Source organism: Pipra filicauda, unplaced genomic scaffold, assembly GCF_003945595.2.
Source record: "Pipra filicauda isolate LSUMZ 115617 unplaced genomic scaffold, ASM394559v2 scaffold484_size733096_pilon, whole genome shotgun sequence".
Taxonomy (NCBI): Eukaryota; Metazoa; Chordata; class Aves; order Passeriformes; family Pipridae; genus Pipra; species Pipra filicauda.
In genome coordinates this window covers 182,271-207,802 of record NW_024104625.1, presented here as the reverse complement: position 1 = coordinate 207,802, position 25,532 = coordinate 182,271, and the positions used below count along the sequence as shown (strand labels likewise).

Sequence of the window (25,532 nt, the reverse complement as noted above, 5' to 3'; positions counted from 1 at the left end):
CCACCACGGACGACTTTGCTTTCTGAACTGAAGCATTTCACTCCTATCTGTCTGGACATATGAGCTGCTCAGCATTGCTTCATTAGGCAAGTTATTTTTAAATTCCCAGAAAGAGCAAAACATTGAGAGAGGAATTAGCATTTGCCGTTGAAACAGCTGCAAAAAAGAATATGCAGAAGGCACTGCGGGTCCCCCCTGCCAGCACTGTGATTAAGCAGGCAGCAGTGCCCAGGCCCTGACACAGCTCAGGCTGCACAGGGGACAGAAATCATGCTCCGAGATAAGGATTGGTAAGTGACCATCACAACTGTGTTCTGGATCTAAGAGGGTGACCATTAACACTGAACAGCAAAAAATCTTGGAAATATTCCTCTTCCTCCAGCCCCAGCCTGTGTTTCCCACTTTTTCTTCCTCGCATTTTTCTCCTAAGGATTTTGACTCTTAACACCTGCATTCTGGTTTCTCCACACAAATGAATGAAAGGATAAAGGCTGCCCAGAGACCTTCCTTCCCCTAAACAACAACCAAGACCTGGTGGGCACCTGATACTTCCAAAATGCCAAGGGACAGCAATAAAGCTGACGGTGCTCAGTTGTATTCTCACTTTGTAGCGTGTGTAAGTTTCCCAGTGGTTAATCCTGCTCTTCCAGCACGGAGTTAAGGCAAAAGGCACAGCAATAAACTGTCAGAGGCATGTTTTGGTAGCTGTTGTTTTGCAAAGGCTGATTGCCCTGAGGATGGTGCTGCTGAGGGCAGCCGTGACTCACACTGATAATGTTCATAATGCAAGAAAAGGGTTGAATACGGCCTGAGCCTGAGAAGGGAGGAGAGTTTAGGTGGAAACAGCCTTTTCACCCACCTGGGAGCACACAGGCATCACAGCCAGGGAGGTTGTGCCTGGTTCACCCCTCCCTTTGGCCCTGCCTGCAGCCACAGGGTTCCTGTATTTATTCTGAACAAATCTAGCAGGAGCTGTTCTAATAACCTGCTCCCAATTCCTGCCTAATGAAGGCTGCCAGATTCCTCTGAATTAATTCTTGTTCAAACTAGAGTGCTTCCTTTGGAAAAAAACTATCTCATTAAGTATTTCCAGTAATTCTTCAGTGACAGGAACTGCCACAGTTGGCCAGTTGTGGGTGGATTGTTTCAATGGACAGCTTTCCCCATTCCTAAAATATCCAGCAACCCAGAGTGATGTCCAACTACCAAACACCACTTCACCAGATAAATCATAGAATCCCAGACTGGTTTGGGTTGGCAGGGACCTTAAAAATTATCTCATTCCACTCCCTGCCATGGGCAGGAACACCTTCCACCAGACCAGGTTGCTCCAAGCCCCGTCCAGCCTTGAACACTTCCAGGGATGGGTCAACCTCTGCCAGGGCCTCACCCCCCTTTAGTGTTAACTCTGCCATGTGCCTTCCTAGAGGCTGCACTTCAAATGTCCCTTCACCTTTTATTTCTTAGTAAATGGTGTTCCTTGGGTTTTTTCTCACTAAGGTGTGTTTTCAAGCCCTCAGAGAAGTTTTCCTGAAGCCCATAGACCCTTGTCTTCCTTGGTACCTCCCTTTTCAGTTACTCTTGGCAGAGCATCTCATTAGGAGCTCATCTTCAGCTGATTATTCCTCTTCTGAGTCACTGTTTTCCATGACTTTGTCACCCATCCCTTAGTCCAGCTGCTGCACTCTTCTTAGGCTAATGACTTTACATCTGGTGGCATTGAAAAACATGTTGTTTATTTAAGCTCAGCTCATTATGTGATCTAGATTAGGTTTGGTATCAGCGACCTGCCCCAACTTCTGTGCAGCTGCAGATCACCAGTAATGATTTGGCATTTGCTTGCAGGTCAGTGATCACACATTAAGTGTGTGGGATCAAGATCCCACAGGAAGGGAGCCGAGTTCCATGATGCTTCTGCTTATAATTACCCTTGGAGACCTATCAGTTAGTTTTCAGTCTAATTAATATTTGCCATATTGACTTTCACCATATTTTGATTGAGAAAGAGGAATGATGTAAGACAAGATCATGTAAACTATGACATTAAGAAAAATATCTGGCCAACCTGACAAAGCCTACTTTTCTTACTATTACAGTATCTCCTTAAATTACTTATTAACCCATTATTTATTAGAATTTATTACTAGTTGTTATTTGTTCTTAGATATCCTTGATCACAAATATCCAGAAGTGTCTTTCATTAACATTTTAGGCAACAAATGGCTGCAACAGATTTCCTCTGGCCTCTTCTTCTCCCTGTGAGGGGTCAACTGCCCTCCCCTGTTCCCACTGCCCACTCCTGCCCAGAGCCAGGGCCCCACTCCAGCCACGCCCCGTGGTGGCAGAGTTATTTCCCAGTGCTGTGCAAACCTTGGGATCTGTGCTGTCAAATCCATTGGCCCCACAGCTCCTGCCCCACACTCTGCACCGGGGGGGCTCCAGGCAGAGCTCACGGATGTTCCCCAAACCCCACACGCTGGTTCTGCCACTGCCAGCTCTGCCCTCTGAGAGCTCAGCACTGCTGTGTGGGAACAACAACAGCCAGGGGCTGGGGAACACCGACACCTCAGGAACACCAACAGCCAGGGCTCAGGAACACCGAGGAGACTCAGTTTTCTGTCTCAGCACAGAAAAAAGGAAAAGAACTTCAAGTGTTTTTAGGACTGAGGACAAACAATCTCCCTTTAGAACTGTTCCCAGAGGAGCAGAGGAGGGACTGTCCCTGTCCCTGCAGCGGGGCTGTTTCAGCAGTGGTGGGACTGTCCCTGTCCCTGCAGCGGGGCTGTTTCTCAGCCTGTAACCCTTTGCTGTTGGGGCCTGTGCTCTCCCTGCAGGAGAGGCCATGGAACAAGGCCTCCGGGACTGCTGCCGGTCCATCCGCATCGGGAAGATCCTGATCCAGAGCGACGAGGAGACCCAGCGAGCCAAGGTGTACTACGCCAAGTTCCCTCCAGACATCTACAGGAGGAAAGTGCTGCTGATGTACCCAATCCTGAGTGAGTGTCTGCCACCTTTAGGGACAGTCAGACTCCTCGGAACGGGGAGGGCCTGAATGAAAGGAAACCCTCCAAATTTCGGGGGCTTGGATGAGGTTTTCTGCTTGGTTTAGGTGACAGAGCAGGGAATTATCAGGCTGTGCCAGGACACACATCAGTCAGCTGCACCAGTGGGAATGCAAAGCAAATCCTTTGGCCATGGTGGTGTTTGGAAGAAAGGCTGAAGATTAAGACTTGGTATAAATTGATTTTTTTTAAATTTTGCCATGAGACAAGATTCAAACAGTATTTTTCTCATGCTATTAAAAACCATTTTTGGATTAGTATTATAAAACTAGAAGTAAACTGCTTTAAAATTAAACTAAGTTAATGCTAACAAAAAAAAAAATTAATCTGGTAAGGAGTTTGTTGGGATGAGGTAACATTTCCAGTCTAAGATTTCTTTCTCTTATACCCGTGGAGCTTTTGATTTCCATTTGACTATTTTAGATGAGCTTTCTTGCCTCATGGTTTTAATAAAATCCACCAACTTATATGTTTAAAACCTGGCGGAGTTGGCTTTTTCAGAATAGAGGTGAAGCTCCTTCAATAGGAGACAAGTTTTCCACAACTGATACAAGCAGAGGTGAGAGTCTTCCAGGAAGAAAGGACAGAACCATCATTCAATCACACAGAGATATTCTTGGATGGCCAAGGACTAGTTTGCCAACCACGAGGGAAAAATAAAATTTGTTACCAGGTACTGGTAACACTGTCATTGAGGATGCCAAAGTGCCTGCAGAATATGATGTACAACAAGGTGTCATGATCCTGCTCAGCCTGTTCTCTACACTTACGGCACATTGAGACCTTTGGTGTCTCTCAAAGGGTACCAAATCCATCATCCAGGAATTCCCAGGAATCACCATTTTAACTACAGAAGTGCATCCTGTTGCACCAACACACTTTGGACAGAAGTATTTTGGAACAGACTGACAATCTCAGAACAACTGGATGTGACTCTATGACATTACAAGAGGTTTTTTCTATGTTTTATTATTGTTGAGTTGTCAAGGGCATGTTTGGGAACCTTTCTGGCCAAAGGGGGAAATACTTGACTTAGGTGAGTTCTGGCCTGAATAGGGATCAGGTACAAAGCACTCTGGTTACACAGCCAAGCATCTCCATGTTGGGGTTGTTAAACTGCCACACTCTGCTTCAACTACTCAATCTTCTATAGCCTGAATTTTGTGGGTGAAACAGCCCCTAAGTAAACATCATGAGAGAAATCCTTTGGGCCTTTTCCACAATGCAGGAACAGATCCATCCTACAGATCCCTCCAGCCAAAGTGGAAATGGATTTTACCCCTGAAAGAGCCGCTTGTGTGTTAAAACCCTGAATATTTTGTCTCTTTTGTTACCTGCAGCAGTGACCTGCAGCCTGAGGAATTTGTTTTGCAGTGCATTTTCCCAGCATATCCCATAGAACTTCACACATCCTGCATTTATCACACTCCTTGTATGTAACTTTCTTTAGGAAGCTACAGAAAAACAAATTCAATTTAAAAAATAAACAGCAACCCAGCTTTAACCCCAGGTAGTGTGGAGAAAGTCAGAATTCCTGCCTTTACACTGCCCAGTTTGTTCTGGCCTGGAACATCAGTGAAAACTGGCTTTATCTGCCTGCTTAGTTCCTGACTCTGCCATTACTTTGAGTATATAAGGATCTAAGTTTGGCAGGTCTTTTATTTTTAATTTTTTTTGCTTCAGGTTTAGAAGCTCCCAAGAGATTCAGATTTTCCTCACCTCACTGCATTTGGATTATTACTTATCTATATTGTGAATAAGTTATTTTAATATCTTTTTAGGAGAAAAAAAAAAGCAAACCAGCATTTTTCTCATCTATCATTGCATTCCTAATAAGCAGTTTTAAAAACCCTGAGGGATTTAAAGCAAATTTATTTACCCTCATTGAAGGAAACGACATTAAACTTACCATGGAAAAGTGTTGTAATTCTCTTTTACTATACATACAGTAGCAAATTGAAAACACTTAAGTAGGAATTACACCATGCTTTTGCTATAGATTTTGGATTTTTCCCCTCTACCACAAAGTTCTCTATGCAAATATATTTTCCCCTACAAGCTTTTTGAAATATGCTGCTATACCACTCCTAATTTCGTCAAAGCTGTTAAGGAGATGTGGGTGCACAGGTCATTAATAGTTATTAATGTCAACTGGATACTGAAATCCACTAAGTGGTTTTGAAAAATCAGAGCATATTCTGTACCTGTGAGGCCATTTGGGAATAAATCCACTAAATCACACTAAGGGAGGGACTTTTCCTCAACCGTCTGCCCTGGACCTCAGCTACAAGTTTTTACCCCTGAGTAAGGTGAGAATCAGCAGGATCCAGCAGCCATCTCTGCACCTTGTGGGGTGTTCATGTCCCAGCAAACCAGGAAATCTCTGCCTGGAGAGTCTGAGCTCACCCACACATGCAAAGAACAATGTTTTATTCCTCTGTTGCTTTGCCATTTGATGATTTTCAAGACTTTTGGTAAGATTAATCAATTATAGGTATTTTATTGAGGGGCAAAGAAATAGACAAGCAAAATGACTTGGCAGGTGTCATAAAACACCAAGAGGCTGTTCCTGGAGCATAAACCAGCATCTTATCCCTCTGCTCATAGAATATGCTCCACCTTCCATTGGCTAAACAATCAATAATAATCAACAAGGCAACTTTTCCCTATGACAAATATTTTGGTGCACTAATACTGCAAAATTACTTTGTGACATTAAATACTCTCTCCTTAATTTTTCTTCTTAAATTTTACTCACATTGAACAGTCAAACCAGAGCTGTTAGGTCATGGTTTGACTCTATAGTAAATCCAACTGTATGATGAGAAGGACTAAACTGATTTAAACTCGCTCTCCCAACTCCAATTTGCTTTAAAAAACATAGCAGGTGAAGCTTCTGCAAGCAAGTTTTATGCTGGATTAGGTATCACCTCTCTGTCACTCCAACTCTATGCTGTAACAAGTATGACCTATCCTGCAGCTGTAATAAACTCCCACATTTTAGGTACCGGTTATTTCAACAAAAATAGAGTTGGGAACCCACATCTGCTCCAGAGGAAACTGGGAGCGCTTCTGCTCTCCGTTACTAATGATTTTGGAATCTTCCTTTGCTAGTCCCATGCTGTGGCAAGTAAAACTGGTGAGAAATACGCCCTTTACTCCGCCATCCTCTCTAGCACGGACACTGCAGCTGCCTTTGAGTTCTGGAGTCTGACAGGAGAAATTGAAACTGTGAATTTATAAACCCACTTCATTTACATTAAAAGTTGGGCTTGTATGTTTCTGTGCAACAGTTAACAACTTCTAAATGCAACACACCCCTCAATTTGAGAGTAATCTCACTATTATAATGAACAGCCAAAAGGAGAAATAAAGGTGTCTTGTGGGTTTCCTGAAACTGTGTAAATTCTCAGGAATATATTTTTTCCCTGTGTATGGGATATTGCTTGAAAATGAAGATAACTTCTTTGCAAGGCCTTTGCATGGTAAGAGTTTTTAGGCATTAAAATGGGATCTCTCAAGACTCAGTGGGAATCCCTCTATGGGAGACAAGTCTACAGAGCCTTTACCTTTCCCTCTCCTTAAATCTCATTGGCTTCAAAACTCAGACTGTAGTGTTTTCTCTCAAAACTATTTCTTTTCAGCCACAGGGTTTTTTTCCACTTTGTCTCACCGATTCCTGATTTCACTTCTCTGCCAGAATGCCACAAGGGAGATGGGCTGATCCTGCAGGGAACACACCTGCCCTTGATAGTTTCAGTGGTGAGAGGGGGAAAAACTGCAGACAAATTTAACCCTGCAGAACGTGGGAAGTCTGGCATGCAATTAATTATGGCTCATATCGGAAAACAGGAATATCCCATTTTATATGGCACACCAGCTGTCTGTGACACACACCACCAGGTGAGAGGGGAAATCCTGCCATGGGAACAGGGGGAGGAGGATCAATGTCCGTGGGTAGAGGGGAGGGATGTCCATGGTTAGAGGAGGAAAGAATGTCAGTGGTTAGAGGGGAAAAACACCCATGGTTAGAGGGGGAAGGAATGTCCATGGTTACAGGAGAGGAATGTTCATGGTTAGAGGGGAGGCATGTCCGTAGTTGGAGGAGGAGAGTGAATATCCCCACTGACAGATACCAGCACTACCAATTTTCACTTGGTTTTTTGGAACTGTTGGCCACCATCAGTCTTGAGCAGGGTCAGCTCTGTCCAGCACACACACACACACACACCTGAGGAGACATGAAACTCCCCCACGATACAGGACTGGGACGTGGACCCTCCTGCTGCCCTCCCCATTCCCTGGTGGCCATGGGTTGAGGAGGTGCCCTGGGCTGAGCGGGCGTGCCATGGGTTCAGGAGTGCCGTGGTCTCAGGGGGTCCGTGGGCTGAGGGTGTCTGGGGGCTCAGGGGGTCCGTGGGCTGAGGGTGTCTGGGGGCTCAGGGGGTCCGGGGACTCAGGGATGCCCGTGCCAGCCCCCCCACGTAACACCCCCCCCCCCCTTCTTTGCCCCCTCTAAAATGGCGGCCACCCCTGAGGGCCAGGACCGCGCGCGGGGCGGGGCGGGGCCGCCCCCCCGGGCCGCGCCTGCGCGGGGGCGCTCCCGCACTTCCGCATGTGGGCGGTGCTTCCGGCGCCGTTCCTTGGTAACAATGGGGCAGGAAATGGCGGCCTGAGCAGGCAGGGCCAGGCAGGGCCGGGCAGGGGCGGGCGGGCCAGGGCAGCGCGGCAGCACCGGCGGCAGCGGCACCGCGCCCGGGCGGCGCGGGCAGCGGCGCACCCACAGCGGAGGGCGCGGCGGCGGGCGGTGAGCACCGGGCGGTGAGCGCCGGGGCCGGGGGCGGGCTCTCAAAATGGCCCGGGGAGGGAGAGGCCCGGCCCGGGGAAGGCGGCCGGAGCGGCCCCGGCACGTAGCGGAGGCGGCCGGAGAACCTTCGGGGCGCGGCCGCGGGCCCGGCGGGGCGCGGGGGCCCCGCCCCTGGGGCCGTGAGCGGGCGGGGGGCGGCGATGGCGGCCCGGGCGGGTGTGCCCGGCTGGGCCGCGCTCCGGCAGCCCGGGGGGCGCCCCGGCGGCGCCTCCCGCCGCCAGCACCGCCCTCCTGCGGGGCTGGGGCTCCGCGGGGCCCTCGGGCTGGGCTGGGCAGGACCCGAAACAGACCCTGTTGGGGGTGCCGCGAGGGGGTGGCTGTGGCTCTGCCCAGGGCCTCGGGCACGGTTCGGTGCCTGGAATCGCGGCTCACAGGGCCGTGTTCTCAGTCTGTTGAGCTGAGACAAGCAGGCCTGTTGAGGGAGACGGGCAGGGGAACTCTTCCCATCCCGCTGTGTCCTGATCAGCTCTGACCTGTTAAAACCTGTGCTGTTTGCTATTCCTGAGCTGAGTTTCTCTCCAGTTAATCACGTCATCTTTGCTCTGTCACCGTAGTTTCCTAGTTAAATTTTCCCTTGCCCCTTTTAATGCTGTTTGTTAACATATAAGGTTTCTGTGTGGTTTAAAGTTGTTGTCAAGTCCAACTGGATGTATGGTTGTCTACAGTGATCTGCTTTAATTGAGGAGCAACATCAGGTTATATATAATAGTGTGTATATATAATGGGGTTATTAAAATGTATCTTGATTTTTGTGTGTAGGAGGAGCCTGACAAAAGGTTTCACGGCAAAAGACATTGATTTTTTTTTTTAATAGTAATTTTGTTTGTTCCACCATTTTCCAGGAAGGTGGAAATACAGAGAAGCTTCTAAACAGGAGTTCAGACTTGATAATACCCAGTAGTATCATCACACATCACATTTATTTTCCCTGTCCATAGTGCCAGTACTGCTTAATTTCAAGTTGAAAATAGTTGTCAGAATGCTGAAGTTCTGACTCTAATTTGTCCCTGAATTTTAATTGCAGTGACTTGTCAAGTCTTTTAAAAAATAAACAGTTGGCTGCTTCTTGGTCAGTTAATTATCGTAAATTGAGAGTCAGATGTTTTGTTGTAGTCCTTAACTAGCACTTAAACTGACTGTGTTCCCTCTACAGGTTTACCATTTTGGAATTAAAGGAATTATGGCTTAGAATTATGTCCTGGGAAGGGAAAACACACCACACATTATAAAATTAAGGACTTCTTGTTATGTTAGACCACTAAAGCACAACAGCCACAATGTTCTCTTCATCAGCAGCTCTGACTGGGGAAATGTTTGTCACTGAAACAACCACACTGGCATTTTTAAGCCTTTAGTTGTTGTCATGTGTATCATATTTATTTTCCATATTAGTGAATTCATAGACATGCCAGGGCGTACTGGACAGAAGTGTTACAAGTGTCTGGTCTCCAATATGTGTATTTGTTTTTTTTTTTTTTAATGATTATTTTTAGAGGAATAGACAGTGTGCTCCTTAAATGGAAATGTTTTCAAAACACCTGTATGTCATATACCTGCCTGGTATATGTGGACTGATTCCATTTGTGGTGGAGGTGTTGTACCTTTTTTTTTTTAGTCATAATATACTGTTATGACTTCATATACTTCAGTCTAAAGATTGCATATAAATCCAGTTTAATGTAGCTTAACACATTACTGGGTTGCTCTGATTTTTTTCTGTAGAGGACTTAACTTTCCACATATTAAAACATTTGAATTTAAACATGATCATTGGGTGTTTATCCAAGTTTTCATAAATAATCTCAGACTTGGTGAAAACTTAACAGTTCTTGAGCTTTCAAAAATTAATGTTGAAGGGATGAAACCAAATGTGAACATTTCTGTCTTGAAGATACTTTTATGACAGACTCGTGCATCTCAAAAACAAAACTTCTAAGCAGTGTAACAGCGTAATAACTTAGTCAGGAGCTTTGTGTGGGGAGCAGGGGTAGCCAGAAGCATCCCAAGAACTGGTTTTGCTTTTGCCCAGGTTCCTGGCTGCAGGTAAGAAACACCATAAAAAACACAAGCCTATGTCTCCTTCAGACTGCTCAGGTGTATGTTAACAAGGTTCCTGTTAATAACTTTTGGCTGATGTGCAGTGTGGAAGCTCAGCTTTTTACTCAAGTTGATCTGCAGACTTATGTATCTCATAAAACCATCCAGCAATAGTTGAATGTGTAGGAAAAGTCAGCACACATGTTATCTTAGTTCAGTAATTTAAAACCGTCTTGCTCAGAGCACTCTGAATTTCGATATGCAAGGTGCATGTGCACGTAGTCTTGTTAAAATGCAGGGGCCTGCCTGCATTGGGATGGCAGCAGAGACGGAATTCTCATCCTACACATGCCTCTGTAAATTCCAGTAGATTTTACTGCATTTTATTTTGCACTTCTGTGTTGGTTGGGCACCGGATACCAACCAGAACAAGAGTGCACGTCTCGGAATTCCTGTGTGGGTTGTGGTTGTAGTGATTCTCACTGTTCTGGTGGCCTTTTTACTATAAGTAGTAGCTGTACTAGCAGCAGTTGTGTGGAGACAATAAGAGTCAGCAGTAAATGTAAAGGTGGGTGGTTTTTTTTTTTTTTTAATTGAAATTCAGTGAGTTTTGATTGGCTTAGTGCTTTCACTAACCATGAGTTCTGTTTCTTCAGGAACTGAACCACTCGTGGCCTTGGATATCAGTCCTGTTTATGCTGCTGTCGCTGTGTCCACACTGGTTACTTGTGTGCAGCTTTACTTCTTCCTTTGAGCTTCTGCTTGCTGATGTAGCAGGAAGCTCATTTCTGGGTGAAAAGAGCATAATTTCATGAGATAACAGTGCTGGAAACTTGTTGTACCTCATGTACAGTGTTTCTCTTCTGTGATATCTGAATTTGGTAAAAGGCAGGACTATCTTAATTTTATTTTCCACTTGTGTGTGAAAAGTGTTGTTTTAGTAAGTGCAGATGATAAAATGTGAAGCCCTGTATTTTGGCAGTTGTTCCCACATTTTATTTTCATAGCTCCATCTTGGTTCCACATGCTCTCAGTGTTCTGGAATTGCTAAGCTCTGCCCTTTCATACATACCCCGATCTCTTCTCTTCTCTGTGACTTACCAGGAGTTGTTAGGGTTTCTCTTCTTTATCCCAACAGTTGATTCTGCTGAAGTGTTTTTTCTCTTTTTTTTTTTTTTTTTTTTTTTTTTAATTCTGTGGAATTTTCTGCAACTGTTCTGCAAAAGTATTCATCTGCTTTCTATTGTTTAAAACCTACATTCAGAATGACATCTTGTTTCAGGGCCTTTGCTCTGAAACACTGCAGTAGTGAAATAGCTGAATGCACGTTTAGCGCTCCTTGTTAAGCTGGCATTTCAATTTTACAGCACTTTACACAGAACACTTCAATAGAAGATAAAATTATCTTCCAGCTCCCCAAAAGTGGTGCATGTTCCATGGTAGTTTTTGAGTCAAAGAGGACACAGGGAGTTCTGGAGTTTAAAATTTGTGGTAAGTTTAGTAGAAGTCTAGTAAGAACCTCAGTCTGTTGTTCATCAGAGTGGAAATAGGAAGTAACAACATCAGGGGAAAAAAATATGTCCAAAATTCATGATGCAACTTTGAAAACTAGGGAATTTTGTTACTTTTTACTGTAGATGAGCAGGTTGGACCTGTGGTACCAGAGCCTTTGGTGTGATCACAAAAGAGAACTTGTGCACCTGCACAAAAAGAAAAAAAAAACCAAACAACCTTGACATAACCAAGCTCCGTGTATAATGCAGATAGATGACTTTCACTTCACTGTCTTCTGGGATCTTCTTCCTTTAATGATGGAATTCACTGACAGTTTTTGCTTTTGCTTTTGAGCTTGCAGACTCGAATGATGAAATATGTAAGATGAAAATGTAGTTTCTGTTATGTCTTACTTCCTTGCTAGTTTTGAGTATTGAGAAATAGGATACTGACTGGCATGGAAACTATTTTTCTAGTTTTAATCCTTCTAGGAAAATGTAGTACTTGGGAGATAGGGTGGGTTGCATGAATATTGCACATGAGGTTGGGTCTGTTGTGCTCGTGTGAAGAACTCTGTGTAAGAGAACTGCCTGTTCTGGCGGCTGTTCCTGTGTCATTTGAGCCATGGAATCGGAGGCGGTGCTGGTCCTGCCAAAGGGGATGGCACGTTGGAGCTGCTGGAGTCAGAGTTCATGGAAGGCGCTTGGACAGGCAGCTGTGCTGGGCTTGTAAGGAGCTGACATGTCTCTGAGGTTTGTTCACTGAGAGCAGGGCAGGGCAAAAATAGTTTGTAACAGCCCAAACCGAAAAATACGTATTTCTGGCTTCCGCTACTGAGTCACTTCTTTTAGTCCAAGGGCTGGATAATTTGTGCAGACTGGAAGCAAGCAAGGTGCTCAACTGGTTGAAGGACCTAATTAAGATGAGGTTATGAATCATAAATGGGAAGTTGGCCTTATGCTAAGGACATCTATGAAACACTCCCATTGCCATCCTCTCTTTTGTGTATACAGAGGAATTAACTGTGCTGCTGGGACGTGAGGGAACTCAGGAAACATTCCTGCCATACAGGGCATGACAGAGTCTCATGTCAGGTTGAAATACTGGTAACACCTACCGGGGGGAGTTCTGGAGGAAGTTCTTGTTACACAGCTCTCGTGAGCAGCTGACTTGTGTCTGCAGTTTAACTAATTCCATGCCTTGTCCTGTTAAAGCTTGAGACTTGCCCCCTAAATCTAATGAAGATTATAGCTTTAAGGTATTGCTTTTTCATTTCACCCTGCTAATGAGTGATTTCTGAATTGGTCAGATCTTCTAAGTTTTGCCTAGTTGGTTTAATGAGAGTTTTAATGTTTTACGGAATTTCTTTTAAATTAAAAAAAGAAGCAGAAATGCAGGCTAAGGTATTGTCTTGGTGTTTACAGTTAACTCATGTCAGGAGATACCACACATTTTTGAATGTGGAAGGACTAGTGATTTATCACAATGCCTTATGTCCATTAGTGCCTTTTCTGGGAAGAATTCTGTAATCCACAGTCAATACACTGTGTTGTTGTTGTTGAAGATAAATGGATAACACAAGTATGTTATTCCAGTTTGCTGTCCCACTAGGTTGTGAGCTCTGGATTTTGAGCAGTAGTACATTCCTGACTGGATTTAGTTTCCACACAACTTGGCATAAGAGAAAACATAAAATATTTCTTATACTGTGAGAATGATAACTTTGCATTATTGAGGGAATATCTAGTACTCTAAAATTCTTTCCAAAAAAGCATAGTATTACTTCCTCTTGAATAAAAGAATGTAACAAACAATAGCTTTTGTGGGCTTGCTGCAGTCTGGAGCAGCAGTGGAGAGACAGCCAGTCATTTGTGCTCTGAAATCTCTGAGGCTGTTGAGGGGAACTGCAGGGAAGATACTTTGCTGACTTGTGGAAGGATGGGAACACCAGTTTAGAATTCACTGTAGTTACTGTGTCTGGATATTCAGCTGCTGAAGAATGTTTCCTTCTTTTTTTTTTAAGGAGAAAATTTTTTATTCTGGTAGTAATTCTCTGGCTTTGTGCAACCTTTAGGTGATCATCCCCTCCACTTTCCCATAAAGAGGTTGTCATTGCTGGGTGTCTCAGCTGAAATTGGCAATAACCAGAAGGTCTGAACTTCCTGCTCATAGCTGTGACCTTCCCCACCCTTTGTCAACTCAGTGCTGACAAGGAAGGACACTATAGAAGGAAATTCTGAATCTTTTAGCTTGAATAAGAACAGAGTCTTGCTTTGAGGTGAACTAAACCACTGGAAGAAAGAGGAATAGTCGAAGCTTACCTGCTTATTAGATAATCAAATGCTGGTTATTTTGTTGTGTAGGACACCTGTTGGGTTTCCCTCCTCAGGTTTCCCTGTGTTACTGGAGTCAGCTTTCTTAAGCCAGTCTTACTGTGTGAGCTGAGAGCAGAATTCTGAGGGAGGGAGAGATTTTCAGGTTATTTCTGCTGTGTGCCACGATAGGAGTCATAACTCCCAGCATGGAAATCCTGCAGGACAGTCAGATGGGCCCTGCGGAGCCGTGCTGAGACAGGAGGAGTGTAAACCTTCTAGTGAGTTCAGCCTGGTAATGGAGCTCTGCAGCAGAGCTGCTGGGCTGCTCTCAGTGGGAGCTGAGGCTTAAATTGCACAATGTGGACAAAGGGCAGAGTGGACAGGGAAGAGAAAAAGTAGCAGAAGCCTTGGGGGAGAAATCCTGTTTTTCATTTGCTGGTTTTAATATCAGAGCTCTGATTTGAAGAGTATCATCCCATTTGCTGTCAACAGTAAGGCAGGGACAATGTGTTGCTGTGCATTTATGAGCCATCTGTATTTCCGTCAGTGTAAACATCCCATATAGATTCACAGCATTTCAAGGATAGTGAGACTGAGACTGGTGTCATCTGTTACAGTAGCTTGAGACAGGAAAATAGAGTGAGTCTCTCAGTAGTAGAAATAGTCCTAATGTAAATTAAATTCTTCATTCAAGATCCACTTCTGAGGCAATAAAATCTTTTAAGTCTTACCTATTAGCCGATTTTATGGTTTAGGAGGGAAGGTAAGAGATGATGGAGGAGAAGAGAGGAGCAAACCTGGAAATTACTTGTTCTGATCATTTCGTAAAGAATCACCTATTGAACTGTACATCAGACTGTTGATAAAGAGGAGATTACATTCTTTCCCCCCCACACTTGACTTATTTGGACTCTCCCTTTTTCCCTGACCGAGGATGGTGCCCCTTTTTCTCTGAAATGGAGTAGGCAAATGCCTTTGAATCCAATGGGCATTATAAAGCCAAGGTGCCTGCAAGCACTGGAATTTTTAGATAAAAGGGAAGTTTCAAAGCATAAGCAGTAAACCAAGGTCATGCTTTGTATGCATAGTGAGATTTTCTTTTTAAAAGCTGTTGTAGAATTAGTCTAATGCTTACAAAGATATTAATATTGCCAGCTTTATGGAGACATTGTGTGTTTTGCAGTCAGTAAATCCCAAGCTGGCAGTCATTTGGGGTAGAATATTTTACAAACTTCATGTTGCTCCTGTCCCTCAGCATCTTACTGCATTCCTTTATTTTCTTAATCTTATTGTTGACTTTGCTTCGTTGTTATCCTAAAAAAGAGAGTAGTGGTTAGAGTTTTGATGTGTATTCCCAGAGAACTAATGCATCTTTCAAGGCATTATTTTGGATGCAAGTCCTTCATTCTACTCGAGGCTTTTATTCAGATGTTACTTTTAAAACCGGCTGTCTTTATTTCTGGGATCTTCTCTAGAACGTCTTCAAGTGATGTTACTTGGAGCCCTGATTCTGCTCCAGGAAGCTTGTGAGAAGTTGATTGACTTTGAAGCAAGCTCTGTTCTCGTTGGCAATACGTGCCTGGCATGTGGAGGGCACGCAGATTTCCTCACTGAGCCCAGTCAGGGCAGAACGTGCCTCCTGAAACCATTGCTCAACGTTCCCTGGGAATGGGGCCATCGATCGGTGTCTGACAGCACGTCACAGGCAGGGCTGCAGATAGGCAATCTTTGCATTGCACCAGAGAGTCAGAAATGCAAAGGAAGCTGATGACTTCCATTTGGCACAGGGGTCACCCTGTGGTTGCTGCTGATTCCTGGAAAATAAGGCGTAACTGCTTTGGTAAAATGGCAGAACTTTACAGAACTAATAGCCCCGAGTGGCAACAAGTTAATACCACTAACCTAAAACCAGGTTCTAACTCAAGACAAGGAGGGTCAGAGCGGCAATTTCCTAATTTATAAGTCTGCAATAATATGATGTCCTATCCTGTAGAATTTTTCTAGTGTTCCACACTGGGGTCGTCATGCCCTTTAATTTTCACTGTAGCAGCTGAAGCAGTGCCCATGGAGATCATGCAGTGCTGCTCTTCTGTGGAGGAGCACTAATGTAAACTGTGGGCAGTCTTGACTTGACAGCTGTGCTGACAAACCAAAAAAAAGATGCTTTTTCCACTAGACAGATGTCTAAGTGTTGGAAATTTTCCAGTGAGAAGCAGAAAAGCTTTATTCTTCCAATATTTTCATGTCACATGAAGTATGGTTTAAATGAAAGGAATGTTTTCTGATGGGGAATGTTACTGCAGAGCTTTTCAGCATGCAGAGGATTAGCTTGCTAATCACCTCTCTGAGTAACTAGATTCTACCAGTTGTGCAGGAAAATTCTTGATGCTGTGAATAGTGAGGCACAGTGATCAAGGAAACTAGTTATTTTATCTTCATTTGACATATTTGCATGGCCAGTGCCAGAATGTCTCCTGCATTTGCATGTATTTCATTATAATATTTATCAGATATAGACACAGAATTCATCAATAATTTTCTTTGAAAGAGAGACTCTGTCAAATATTTCATCCAAATGAAAAACAATATGAGTAGATTATATTTAAAAATATGCAACATAGAAGACAGTTCTTGAAAGCAGATGTACACCTGGTATGTGCTGGGGGTTTATCTTGGAAATTTTGATTGTCAACATCAGTAATTCAGTAAATGCTGAAACTTGAAAGGAAGTTCTTCTCTTGATGTAAAACACTAAAGTTGATTTTACAAACCTATTTCCTTGTTTGTGGAAACAAAAACCTTTTCTTTTTTTGTGCATGTAGTGTCCCATAGCATCAGAAGATGCTATTTGAGTTCTTCATATCCCTTTACTCTTTTAAATGCACTTGGATGGTGAAGAGGGTGTTTCTTGCAGCAGGCAGGGAAAAGCAATGAACATCTTTTAGAGTCAGAGAGCGCGATCAGGGATGGCTTATGCCTTGTACTACACCACTGTAAGGCTGCCTGGGGAGGCAGTTGTGGTATTAGGGATATTTTATGCCAAAAAGCAGATAATTGTGGACACCTGGTCAACTATGTGAACATAAAGGTGGACTAAGGCTTTGGCAGATGATATGCTCTGTGTTCATACCTGCTGCTTTGTTGAGTATTTGGTCATGATGGGCATCAGTTTTGTTTGTACTTCTTGAAGAGGTTCGTGCTTTGAGAAGGGCTTTGGTTTTGATCTGTTGTTGTGGCACCTGATCTTAACTGAGGCTTCATTAGCAAACTGCTTTAACCCGTGCTCTGTTCTACATTGTAAACATGCCTGAATGTCATACCCTGCTTCACTGCACTCAGTGAAGGGTTTGTTTTCTCCTTTTTTAGGTACTCTCCCACTCATCAAGATGGAAAGCTCAGATTCTAGTGATAAAGGAAATATTGATCAGTCAGAAGCACAACGGCAGAGTCAGCTGGACCGGTTAGATCGAGAAGAAGCTTTCTATCAGTTTGTGAACAACCTGAGTGAAGAGGACTACAGGCTTATGAGAGATAACAATTTGCTAGGAACACCAGGTGGGTAATGCTTGTGCATCCTACTAGAATTGCTTGTAGGCAATTTGTGCCCTTTCCTGTTCTCCTGAAACTGTTTCACCCATTTAGTTTGTGTGCTGCGGTTGTGTTCCGTGGGAGGAAGTAGCTTCTTGCTAATTTGTGCATACTCAAATTTGAGTGGCTCCCTGACTAGTGGAGGGGTAGTTATAAAAGTCTAGTGTTTACACAAGTTGGCAAGAATACCCAGGTTTGACCCAGTTCCAGTTATGGACCCTGAGATGGAAAAAAATCTCCCTTAAGCATCTGTGTGCAGATTTTCTGCTGGTGAGGTTGAATTTGTAACTAGGGTAGGTAGTCTGGTGAGAGATTCTGCACAGGCATTTTGATTTCAGTTCTCAATCAACTTATTACTTTCAATTGACTCTATAGGATTTCAACTAATATAAACCTTTTTTCATGCTTGTGAAAGTGTTACCTTGCATATTTTACTCTGGACAACCATTTAACGGGTGACAAATAGGATGACAAAAATTGCTGCTAAGTTGTAGAGGTTACAGAACCAGAGAATAGGATGGAGCTGTTGGATATCTCAGCTTCAGCAAAACTTACTTGGGACAACAGTGCTAAAGTGTCTGAGCTCCCCCTTAGCAAGCTATTCAGCAGTGTCATTATGGCAGGGTTTAATTAGACAAAAGACAAGCAGTGGCTTGTACCTTCTCGAGAAGCTTTTGATAATGCTTGCCATACATATATGATCTGGAAATATTTTTGGAAATTTTTGCTTATTTTCTAAGGTGAAATTACTGAAGAAGAGTTGCTGAGAAGGCTACACCAAGTTAAAGAAGGTCCACCACAGCAAAACAGTGATGAGAATAGAGGTATATACAGTGTTTGTGCAAACTCTTACCTTTAGCACCCGTACGGACCTTAACTTGAGTGCGGGAGTGGAACAAGTTAAGCCTAGGCAGGTGGAAGGTGAGCTTTGTTTCAAAACTCAGTGCTCCTTATGTGTGATACCTGCTGCAGAGGTCAGTTTGGGACAGATTTCATTCATAACATGTCTGTTATTTGTATCAAGGTAGTTTCACTTGGGTTTGTTTCTCTTTTTTTTTTGTTTGGTGGTGTTTTTTTTTTTTGTTTAGTTGGTTTGGTTTTTTGTTTTTTATTTTTTTTTAAGATTGCCTTCCTCTCTGCTTCCTTCTGGGATGCTTTTTGGCAATCCCTCTTCTTTAATTCGCCATTCTCCGCTTCCGAAGGTGCTGTATTTCTTTTGTTATCACCCTTCTGTAGAGATTGGTGGAGGATGCTCGGAGCTGACCACTGGGGTTCATTCTTCAGCGAGACAGATTTGCCATAAAGCTCTTCACGTGAAGGCTCAGGACAAACTTAGTTCTCTGTTTAATGGTCAATAGAACACTTAATTGTTTGGAAAGGAAAACACAGAATATTGATGTGTTATGACACCTGAGGTGTCTTTCCATTTACTTACGGTAAACAGTATGTGTTATTCTGATGACTTGTTTGCTCAGTGATGGCTGCAGCCTATCTGTCCACATTAGAGCAGCGTCCACTCCCGCTCCCCTAGAAGAGCTCTGGCACTTGGGAATTGTCACGCTGTGTGTGACACCACAGCAGCACTTGGTAGGATTCAGCACTTCTGAATTGTCACTTGTTAAACTAAGCAATTATGTTCTTGGAAAAGATCACTCCAAAATTAGCTCAGTACTCTAATTTTGGTAGTTCCCTGTCTTTTTCACAGGTGCAGAGTCCGCAGAAGATGTTTCAAATGGAGATTCTATAATAGACTGGCTTAATTCAGTCCGACAGACTGGAAATACAACACGGAGTGGGCAACGAGGAAACCAGTCCTGGAGAGCAGTGAGCCGGACTAACCCCAATAGTGGTGACTTCAGATTCAGTTTGGAAATAAATGTCAACCGTAACAATGGGAACACAAATCCAGAAACTGAGAACGAGCCATCTGTAGAGCCTTCCAGTGGGGAGGATTTGGAAAACAGCCAAAGTGACTCTGAAATTCCAAGGTCTGAATCACCATCTGTAAGGCAGCCTGGATCAGAAAGGAGCACTTCGGAGGAGGTAACGGCTGAGGAGGCTTCCCCTCCTAGAGGGCAGAGGAGAGCCAGAAGTAGGAGTCCAGAACAGCGGAGAACGCGAGCTAGGACTGATAGAAGTAGGTCGCCTATTAATCCAGTGAGCGAGGCTCCTCGCAGGCCTCACCACAACCCGTCATCTCAAACGCTTGACCACTCCTCAGCGCATGAGGCTGAGGGCAGCTCTAGAACTAGGCAGCACGTGACCTTAAGGCAGCACACGGTGGGGACTGAGGTGCCAAGCGAAAATGCAGTTCTGTTTTCCCCCCCTGAAACAAGACCTGCTCCTCAGGCAGCAGGCTCTTCAGAAACGAACGGCACCGGTGAGTCCGCAGCTGCCGGGCAGAGGCCTCCTACCATAGTGCTTGACCTGCAGGTGAGAAGAGTGCGGCCGGGGGAGTACCGGCAGAGGGACAGCATCGCCAACAGGACACGGTCCCGCTCCCAGACCCCCAACAACACGGTCACCTACGAGAGCGAGCGCGGCGGCTTCAGGCGCACGTTCTCCCGCTCGGAGCGGGCTGGGGTGAGAACTTACGTCAGCACCATTAGGATTCCCATCCGTAGGATCTTAAACACAGGCCTGAGTGAGACCACATCTGTTGCCATTCAGACCATGCTGAGGCAGATAATGACAGGCTTCGGGGAGCTCAGTTACTTTATGTACAGTGATAGCGATGCAGATCCTAGCACGCCTGCCCCCAGCCCCAACGTGGAGACCTCTGAGCCGCAGAACAGAGCTGGGGGGACCTCAGGCAATGAGAATGCAGATGTTAGCTCAGGGGAGGTGTATGAAGGGGGCCATGAAGCGAGTTCAACATCTGGGGCCAGACGGGAAGGCCGGAATACGAGGGGATCGGTCACATTTGAAGAAAGTGGTTCTCTACCATTCCTTAGCCTTGCACAGTTTTTCCTCCTAAACGAAGATGATGATGACCAACCAAGAGGACTCACCAAAGAGCAGATTGACAACCTAGCCATGAGGAATTTCGGTGAGAGCGATGCTCTGAAAACCTGTAGTGTGTGTATCACGGAGTACACGGAAGGCAACAAGCTCCGGAAGCTGCCTTGTTCCCACGAGTATCATGTCCACTGCATCGATCGCTGGTTATCGGAGAATTCCACTTGTCCCATTTGTCGCAGAGCAGTCTTAGCTTCTGGTAACAGGGAGAGTGTTGTCTAAAGGAGAGCTGAATCAATGGCCAAGCAGCTGGTGTGATAGTGATGGGCAAAGAAGTCACTTCCTTTATGGCCACTTTTTGAGTGGTACCTCAGTGTATAGTAATGACTTGGAGTGAATCTTCCCTCATTAAAGCTTTTTTCTCTGGATTCAAGCTTCAGAAATTGGAAAATTTCTTTAATTAGGTTTTTCGAGTTATAGTCAGTTTGGGTGTTAAATTTCACTTGTCCAAAGATGTCTACCCATTTAAAAATATTTTTTTCTTTGTGAAGAGTATTATGTTTCTTTCCCCCTGCCCAACCCTTGCCATCCCAGTTCAATAAACAGTTTGTCCTCAAGATTGTGCTTATGAGGAGTTCTTTGAGAAGTCAACCCAGCTCAATGTCCATGAGTCGTAGGGGAATTTTTGCAAGAAATCCAACTATCTGAAAAAATAATATGAATTTAATTGCACACTTAAACGTACTTTTAATTTTCCTCCTGGGTTAATATTGGACACGTCTGTGTAAATAACACTAATATTAGTCCTTTCCCCATCACTATGGCACGCTGTAGGATGAGCTGTTAGCTTAATTGGGATATTTATCTTGTTGTGGAAATATAAGAATTGCCTATGCTTGTTTAAATAAAGAAAACAAATCTGTTTTAAAATTGTAAAGCTTTTTTGTAGAAGCTCAGTACTTTTCCAATGCACTGTTGTACTAATGCATTAAGAATTAAAACTGTACCATGCTTAGAAATCAAGAATGCTTTTCATACAGCCCCCACCACACAGAGAGCAAACTGAACACGAGAGAACTGCTTTTGTGACTGTGTGCCTGTCAAGAGCAGTGCATATCTGTACTATTTATGTGAACAGCTACTGTAACATAAAGCCAGGTGGATTAGACATTTAACTGCATTAAAAAACCAGAAATTAAATGTTATAATTGCAGTGTTTTGGCTCAGTAATGCCACTGAAAAAAAGATGATAAAAATTAGAAACTGTTCTAATGGCTGGTTATTTCTTGGTATGGTTGCAAATATATAATGATACAAACTGGTTTATGCCAGTTCACTCAATGAGGTTTATGTCCAATTTTTCTATCAGCATTTACTCTTCAGTTTTTGAGGCAACTCTGTAACTTCAGCAGACACGTATTGGCAGGTTGTTTATTTTTCTTCTCCATGAACTGGATTAGTAATCTCTGGATGTGTTGAGTGGTCATGCTGATATATCCAGTGGTGGTAGCCTGTGCCTCAGGAGGCACAGGGAAATAAGTATTAAGGAAAACATTATTAGAGGATTTGGTTAAATTTGAAAAGTATAATCGATGATGAGTAAACTTAAATGTGTGGCAAATTCTAGGGATAACAGTAAAAAAACTTCAATAAGATCTTTATACTTCTGATGGAGGGGTGAAAATGAATTGAATTTACCTTTAAAATCATGTACGTGACCTGTTGCAATTAAGAATTGGAGGATGTACCTCAACTCTCATCAGTGTGTGGGTAGGGGGGAAACATCCTTCACCCCCAGTGACTCTTTCTTTGTTTTGTTCCCTAAGGATTTTTTTTCCCTGGCTTGTATGTGCAGAGGGAAAGTGATTTTTATGAATTTTGACTCTAGGGTAGTAGTTCCGAAGGGATATGAACTGCTCTTACCCTGTGGGAAACGTGTGTTCCCCAGAGGACAAAACCAAAGCTGGCCTGTTCCTTTTCTCCGAGTGAAAACACATTTTTGGTGTTTTAAAGTGGTGGTTGCATAAACTATAATCGCTGCTCTAACCCATTTTAACATCTCTTCAGCTAGTTAAGGATTCCACAACATCCCAAAATTCCGGTTATTTTCTACATGTGTGCTTTGTGGTGTTTGCTTTAGTGGGAAATCCTGAGTGGCTACTGAGCTCTCTTTCCTCCTGGTGGGACACGCCATGTGAGTGTTCTTTGGGAGCAGAAGAATAAATCAGCTCCTGCTTTTGATTTTTTTCCTTGGACACACATACCTGTAAAATCAAAGTTGGCTGTTGATTTCAGGTGCTGGGTTCTCTATGCCAAAATCTCCTCAGCGAAATAACACTTCTGAATTTCTTCCTGTAGCATTCCCACAGCAAACATTCTCAGTTGCAGTTTCCAGTAGCTTTGCTGACTTACCAGAGAGTAGAATTAGAAGGAAAAAGCCCCCTCTCTACGTGAGTACCGTGTTAGGTGTTGAAAGCTGGGTGTACACCTCTGAGACTAGAGCTGGTGACCACAAAGAAGGGAGCCCACTGGCCCAAATCCACGTGAAACACGGCTGTGGTTTGAGTTTCCAGTAACATGTTGGTAGAGCCACCCTTCCAGTTTTGTTACAGTTTAGAGTGCAGTGCCTTACCATTTTATCTTTCTGTAACAAGAGCAACTAATGAAATCTTGGAGGTTTCCCAAGTGGTACAAAGAACAAATAATTTAATATCAGTTCGGGAGACCTTGAGTGTTCTCAGTGTTTCCTCTGTTTTTTCCAACGCTGAGTGTACTGAAGGGGCTGAGTGCTCATTATCTGGAGGAGTGAGCAGAAATTAAATTGATGCAGCAGGGACTTCTTTATCTAACCAAGTTGTCTGTGAGCCTCTGGTAATTAAGTTTCTATTTACCTAAATTTAGATTGGATTTAAGAAAAGCCAATATTAACATTTCAGTTGCTTACAAAATAGGAAGGACTTCACTAAGGTTCACAATTAGCCTAATTTACAGTTTATTAAATATTTTGATAGTGAGAATCAGTATTTAGTGCTTCCTACAGTTTTCTTGGTGTTCCAGCAGGGACACGAGAGCTTTGCTTGTGCCTGTAGCTGTATGAAGGGTTAAAATGGTGAGTTTTGTCATGTTCCGGGGCCTGCTTGGACAGAAAGGATGGGTTTGGAGAGGCAGAGCCTTGTGCACCAGCGCAAGGTCACAGTGCCACCGTGTGGGATCTCCTCGCCTGCCTTCAGCACCAGCGTAATTCCCTGCAGGATCAGCAGGTTTTTAGTTTTGGAGGATTCTCCTTGTCATTGCCCAACTCAGTAGTTACCATGTTTTGTTTTTTCCAAACATCCGAGCTCCTACTGGAATATCTGGTGCATGAGCTTCATTCTTTTCTGACAGGACAGACCTGTTCCCACAGCAGTTACAGCAGTTGCAAGGCCAAACCCTACAAGAACACACAGTACTTTTTATTTAGTTTGATAGTTTAACTTGGATTTTGAACCGACACAGTTGTCGGTGCTCACCTATTTTTTTTTTAATTGGGGTTTTATCCATTAAAAGACTGAAGGGATCGCCCTTCAGATTCCTGGTGTTGGCTGGATTTCCCTTTCAGGTGCACTTTTTTGTTTCTTTGACAAGCTGGGGTTTTTTGCGAAGAACTTGGGGGCAGTTAATTGAGTTGTTTTAGAAATGATTTGATTAGAGTGGGTGCCGCATGCCTGGAATTCACTGGGTGCGTTTTAAAGGCCCTTTCTAGGAAGTGCTGGTGTGCAGGCCCAGCAGCTGCGGGATGTGACACCACTCGGGTCTGAGGGAGCCATAATTGTCCATTGTGTGGACTTGCAGACAAGGGATTTCCCACCAGAGTTGGCACAATGGACCTTAACGACTGTCATCCCAGTTTCCGGGCACTTGTCTGGGTTATGCAAATGTGGGAGTCCAAAGGCCCCTTTCCCTGGTGGATCTGCAGGATAAACAGTTGCCTACACAACCCAGTGGGCTCCTAGTAATGAGGGGATAATGTGAGCATGAGAACAGACCAGGTAAGGCTGAGCACGAGCTTTGAGCAGTGCCAGGAGGGGGGTTCTGAACTTCACTGTCACACTGCAATACAAACCTCCATCCCTTCGGCTTAGCCACCCTCTCGTCCTTAATTTGAGATCCTTGACAGGAGTGTGCATGTCCATGGAACTGGTGTCCTGGTTTTCTCACTCGTACTGCGGGGCTCGTGTGCTGAGTGAGGGTCTCTGAGCAGTGAGGAGCTGATGAGGAGCCCAGTCCTTGTGGAAATGTCTGCGTGCTCTGCTGCCTTCTCCCAGGAGGAGGAGCTTTGGATGAGGATTGGCTTGGAGCCACGTTGAGGGAATTTATAACAACTTCAGAAATATTTCCAGCCCTTGTGTACACTGGGCTTTTTGTTTACCCTGGATGAGGGAGGGAAGCAGGAGGGCGAAGAGACGGAATCAATGGTAACATACCCGAAGTACAAATAAGTTGTGTTGTGTTAAAAAGGAGGTTTGCATCTGTTACACCAGGGCTTCCCAACCCCTATGATATGCTGTGTCTTTATTTTTCCTTCTTATGAGAAAACATACCATTGAATTTGGTTTGATTTATTTTATCTGGGTTTGTTCCCTTAAGCTAAAATACTTGAGCCCCCTTCCTGAATTTCACTCTCTGCTAGTAAAGCCGTTGGTTGGGAAGCCCTTAATTCCACTGTGAATGTAACAGTTTGGGGGGCAGGGAGGTGTTGCTGTTTTATTTTGGTTTGGTTTGTTTTTTACATCTGTTTATACTGGACTTGTTTAATACAAACTGATACTTTGAGGTCGTTGGACACAGTTTGACCAGGTTTGCCAGCAAACACTCAGGAGGAGTTTGTTCCTTATGTAAGATGTCATAATGCAAATTTAAATAGACTCAATAAAGTGCATGAAGTGTTCATTTTGTGCTGGATCATCACTCCTTGGGCTTATTCTTATGGTGGGAATGCACTGGAGTAAAAGGGTGGTGGTGGATGTGGTAGGAATTTATTTCCTCCATACACCATTTCCCTTGAAGCTGGACAGAAAGTGAAGAGCTGGAATGGTACAGAGTTAACTTCTCAGAAGAATTTATTGCTTCTTAGTACATAAAACTGAAGCAATAAATCTTACTGCGTCCCAGACTTCTGTAAATCTGTCAGTGGATGTTGTGGGATACCAAAGCAGCCTGAGCAAGTTGTCT

The 25,532-nt window shown here is 44.0% G+C and overlaps 2 protein-coding genes across 3 annotated transcripts; both read left to right on the top strand.

Moving 5' to 3' along the window:
* The first annotated feature begins 2,331 nt into the window (after positions 1-2,331).
* LOC120324295 (uracil phosphoribosyltransferase homolog) lies at positions 2,332-5,171 on the top strand. The gene is made up of 3 exons (XM_039386450.1): positions 2,332-2,996; positions 3,110-3,233; positions 5,165-5,171. Exons 1-3 carry the CDS (start codon positions 2,843-2,845, stop codon positions 5,169-5,171), a joined length of 285 nt encoding a protein of 94 aa, XP_039242384.1. The 5' UTR covers positions 2,332-2,842.
* Positions 5,172-7,815: 2,644 nt separating this feature from the next.
* Positions 7,816-25,248, top strand: RLIM (ring finger protein, LIM domain interacting). Of its 2 annotated transcripts, none has more exons than XM_027738822.2 (4): positions 7,816-7,869; positions 17,142-17,330; positions 18,104-18,187; positions 19,069-25,248. In XM_027738822.2, exons 2-4 carry the CDS (start codon positions 17,162-17,164, stop codon positions 20,601-20,603), a joined length of 1,788 nt encoding a protein of 595 aa, XP_027594623.1. In that variant the 5' UTR covers positions 7,816-7,869; positions 17,142-17,161; the 3' UTR covers positions 20,604-25,248. The 2 variants fall into 2 exon arrangements, with proteins under 2 accessions (XP_027594623.1, XP_027594622.1); XM_027738821.2 differs by having other exon boundaries at positions 7,831-7,883.
* The last annotated feature ends 284 nt before the right edge of the window (positions 25,249-25,532 follow it).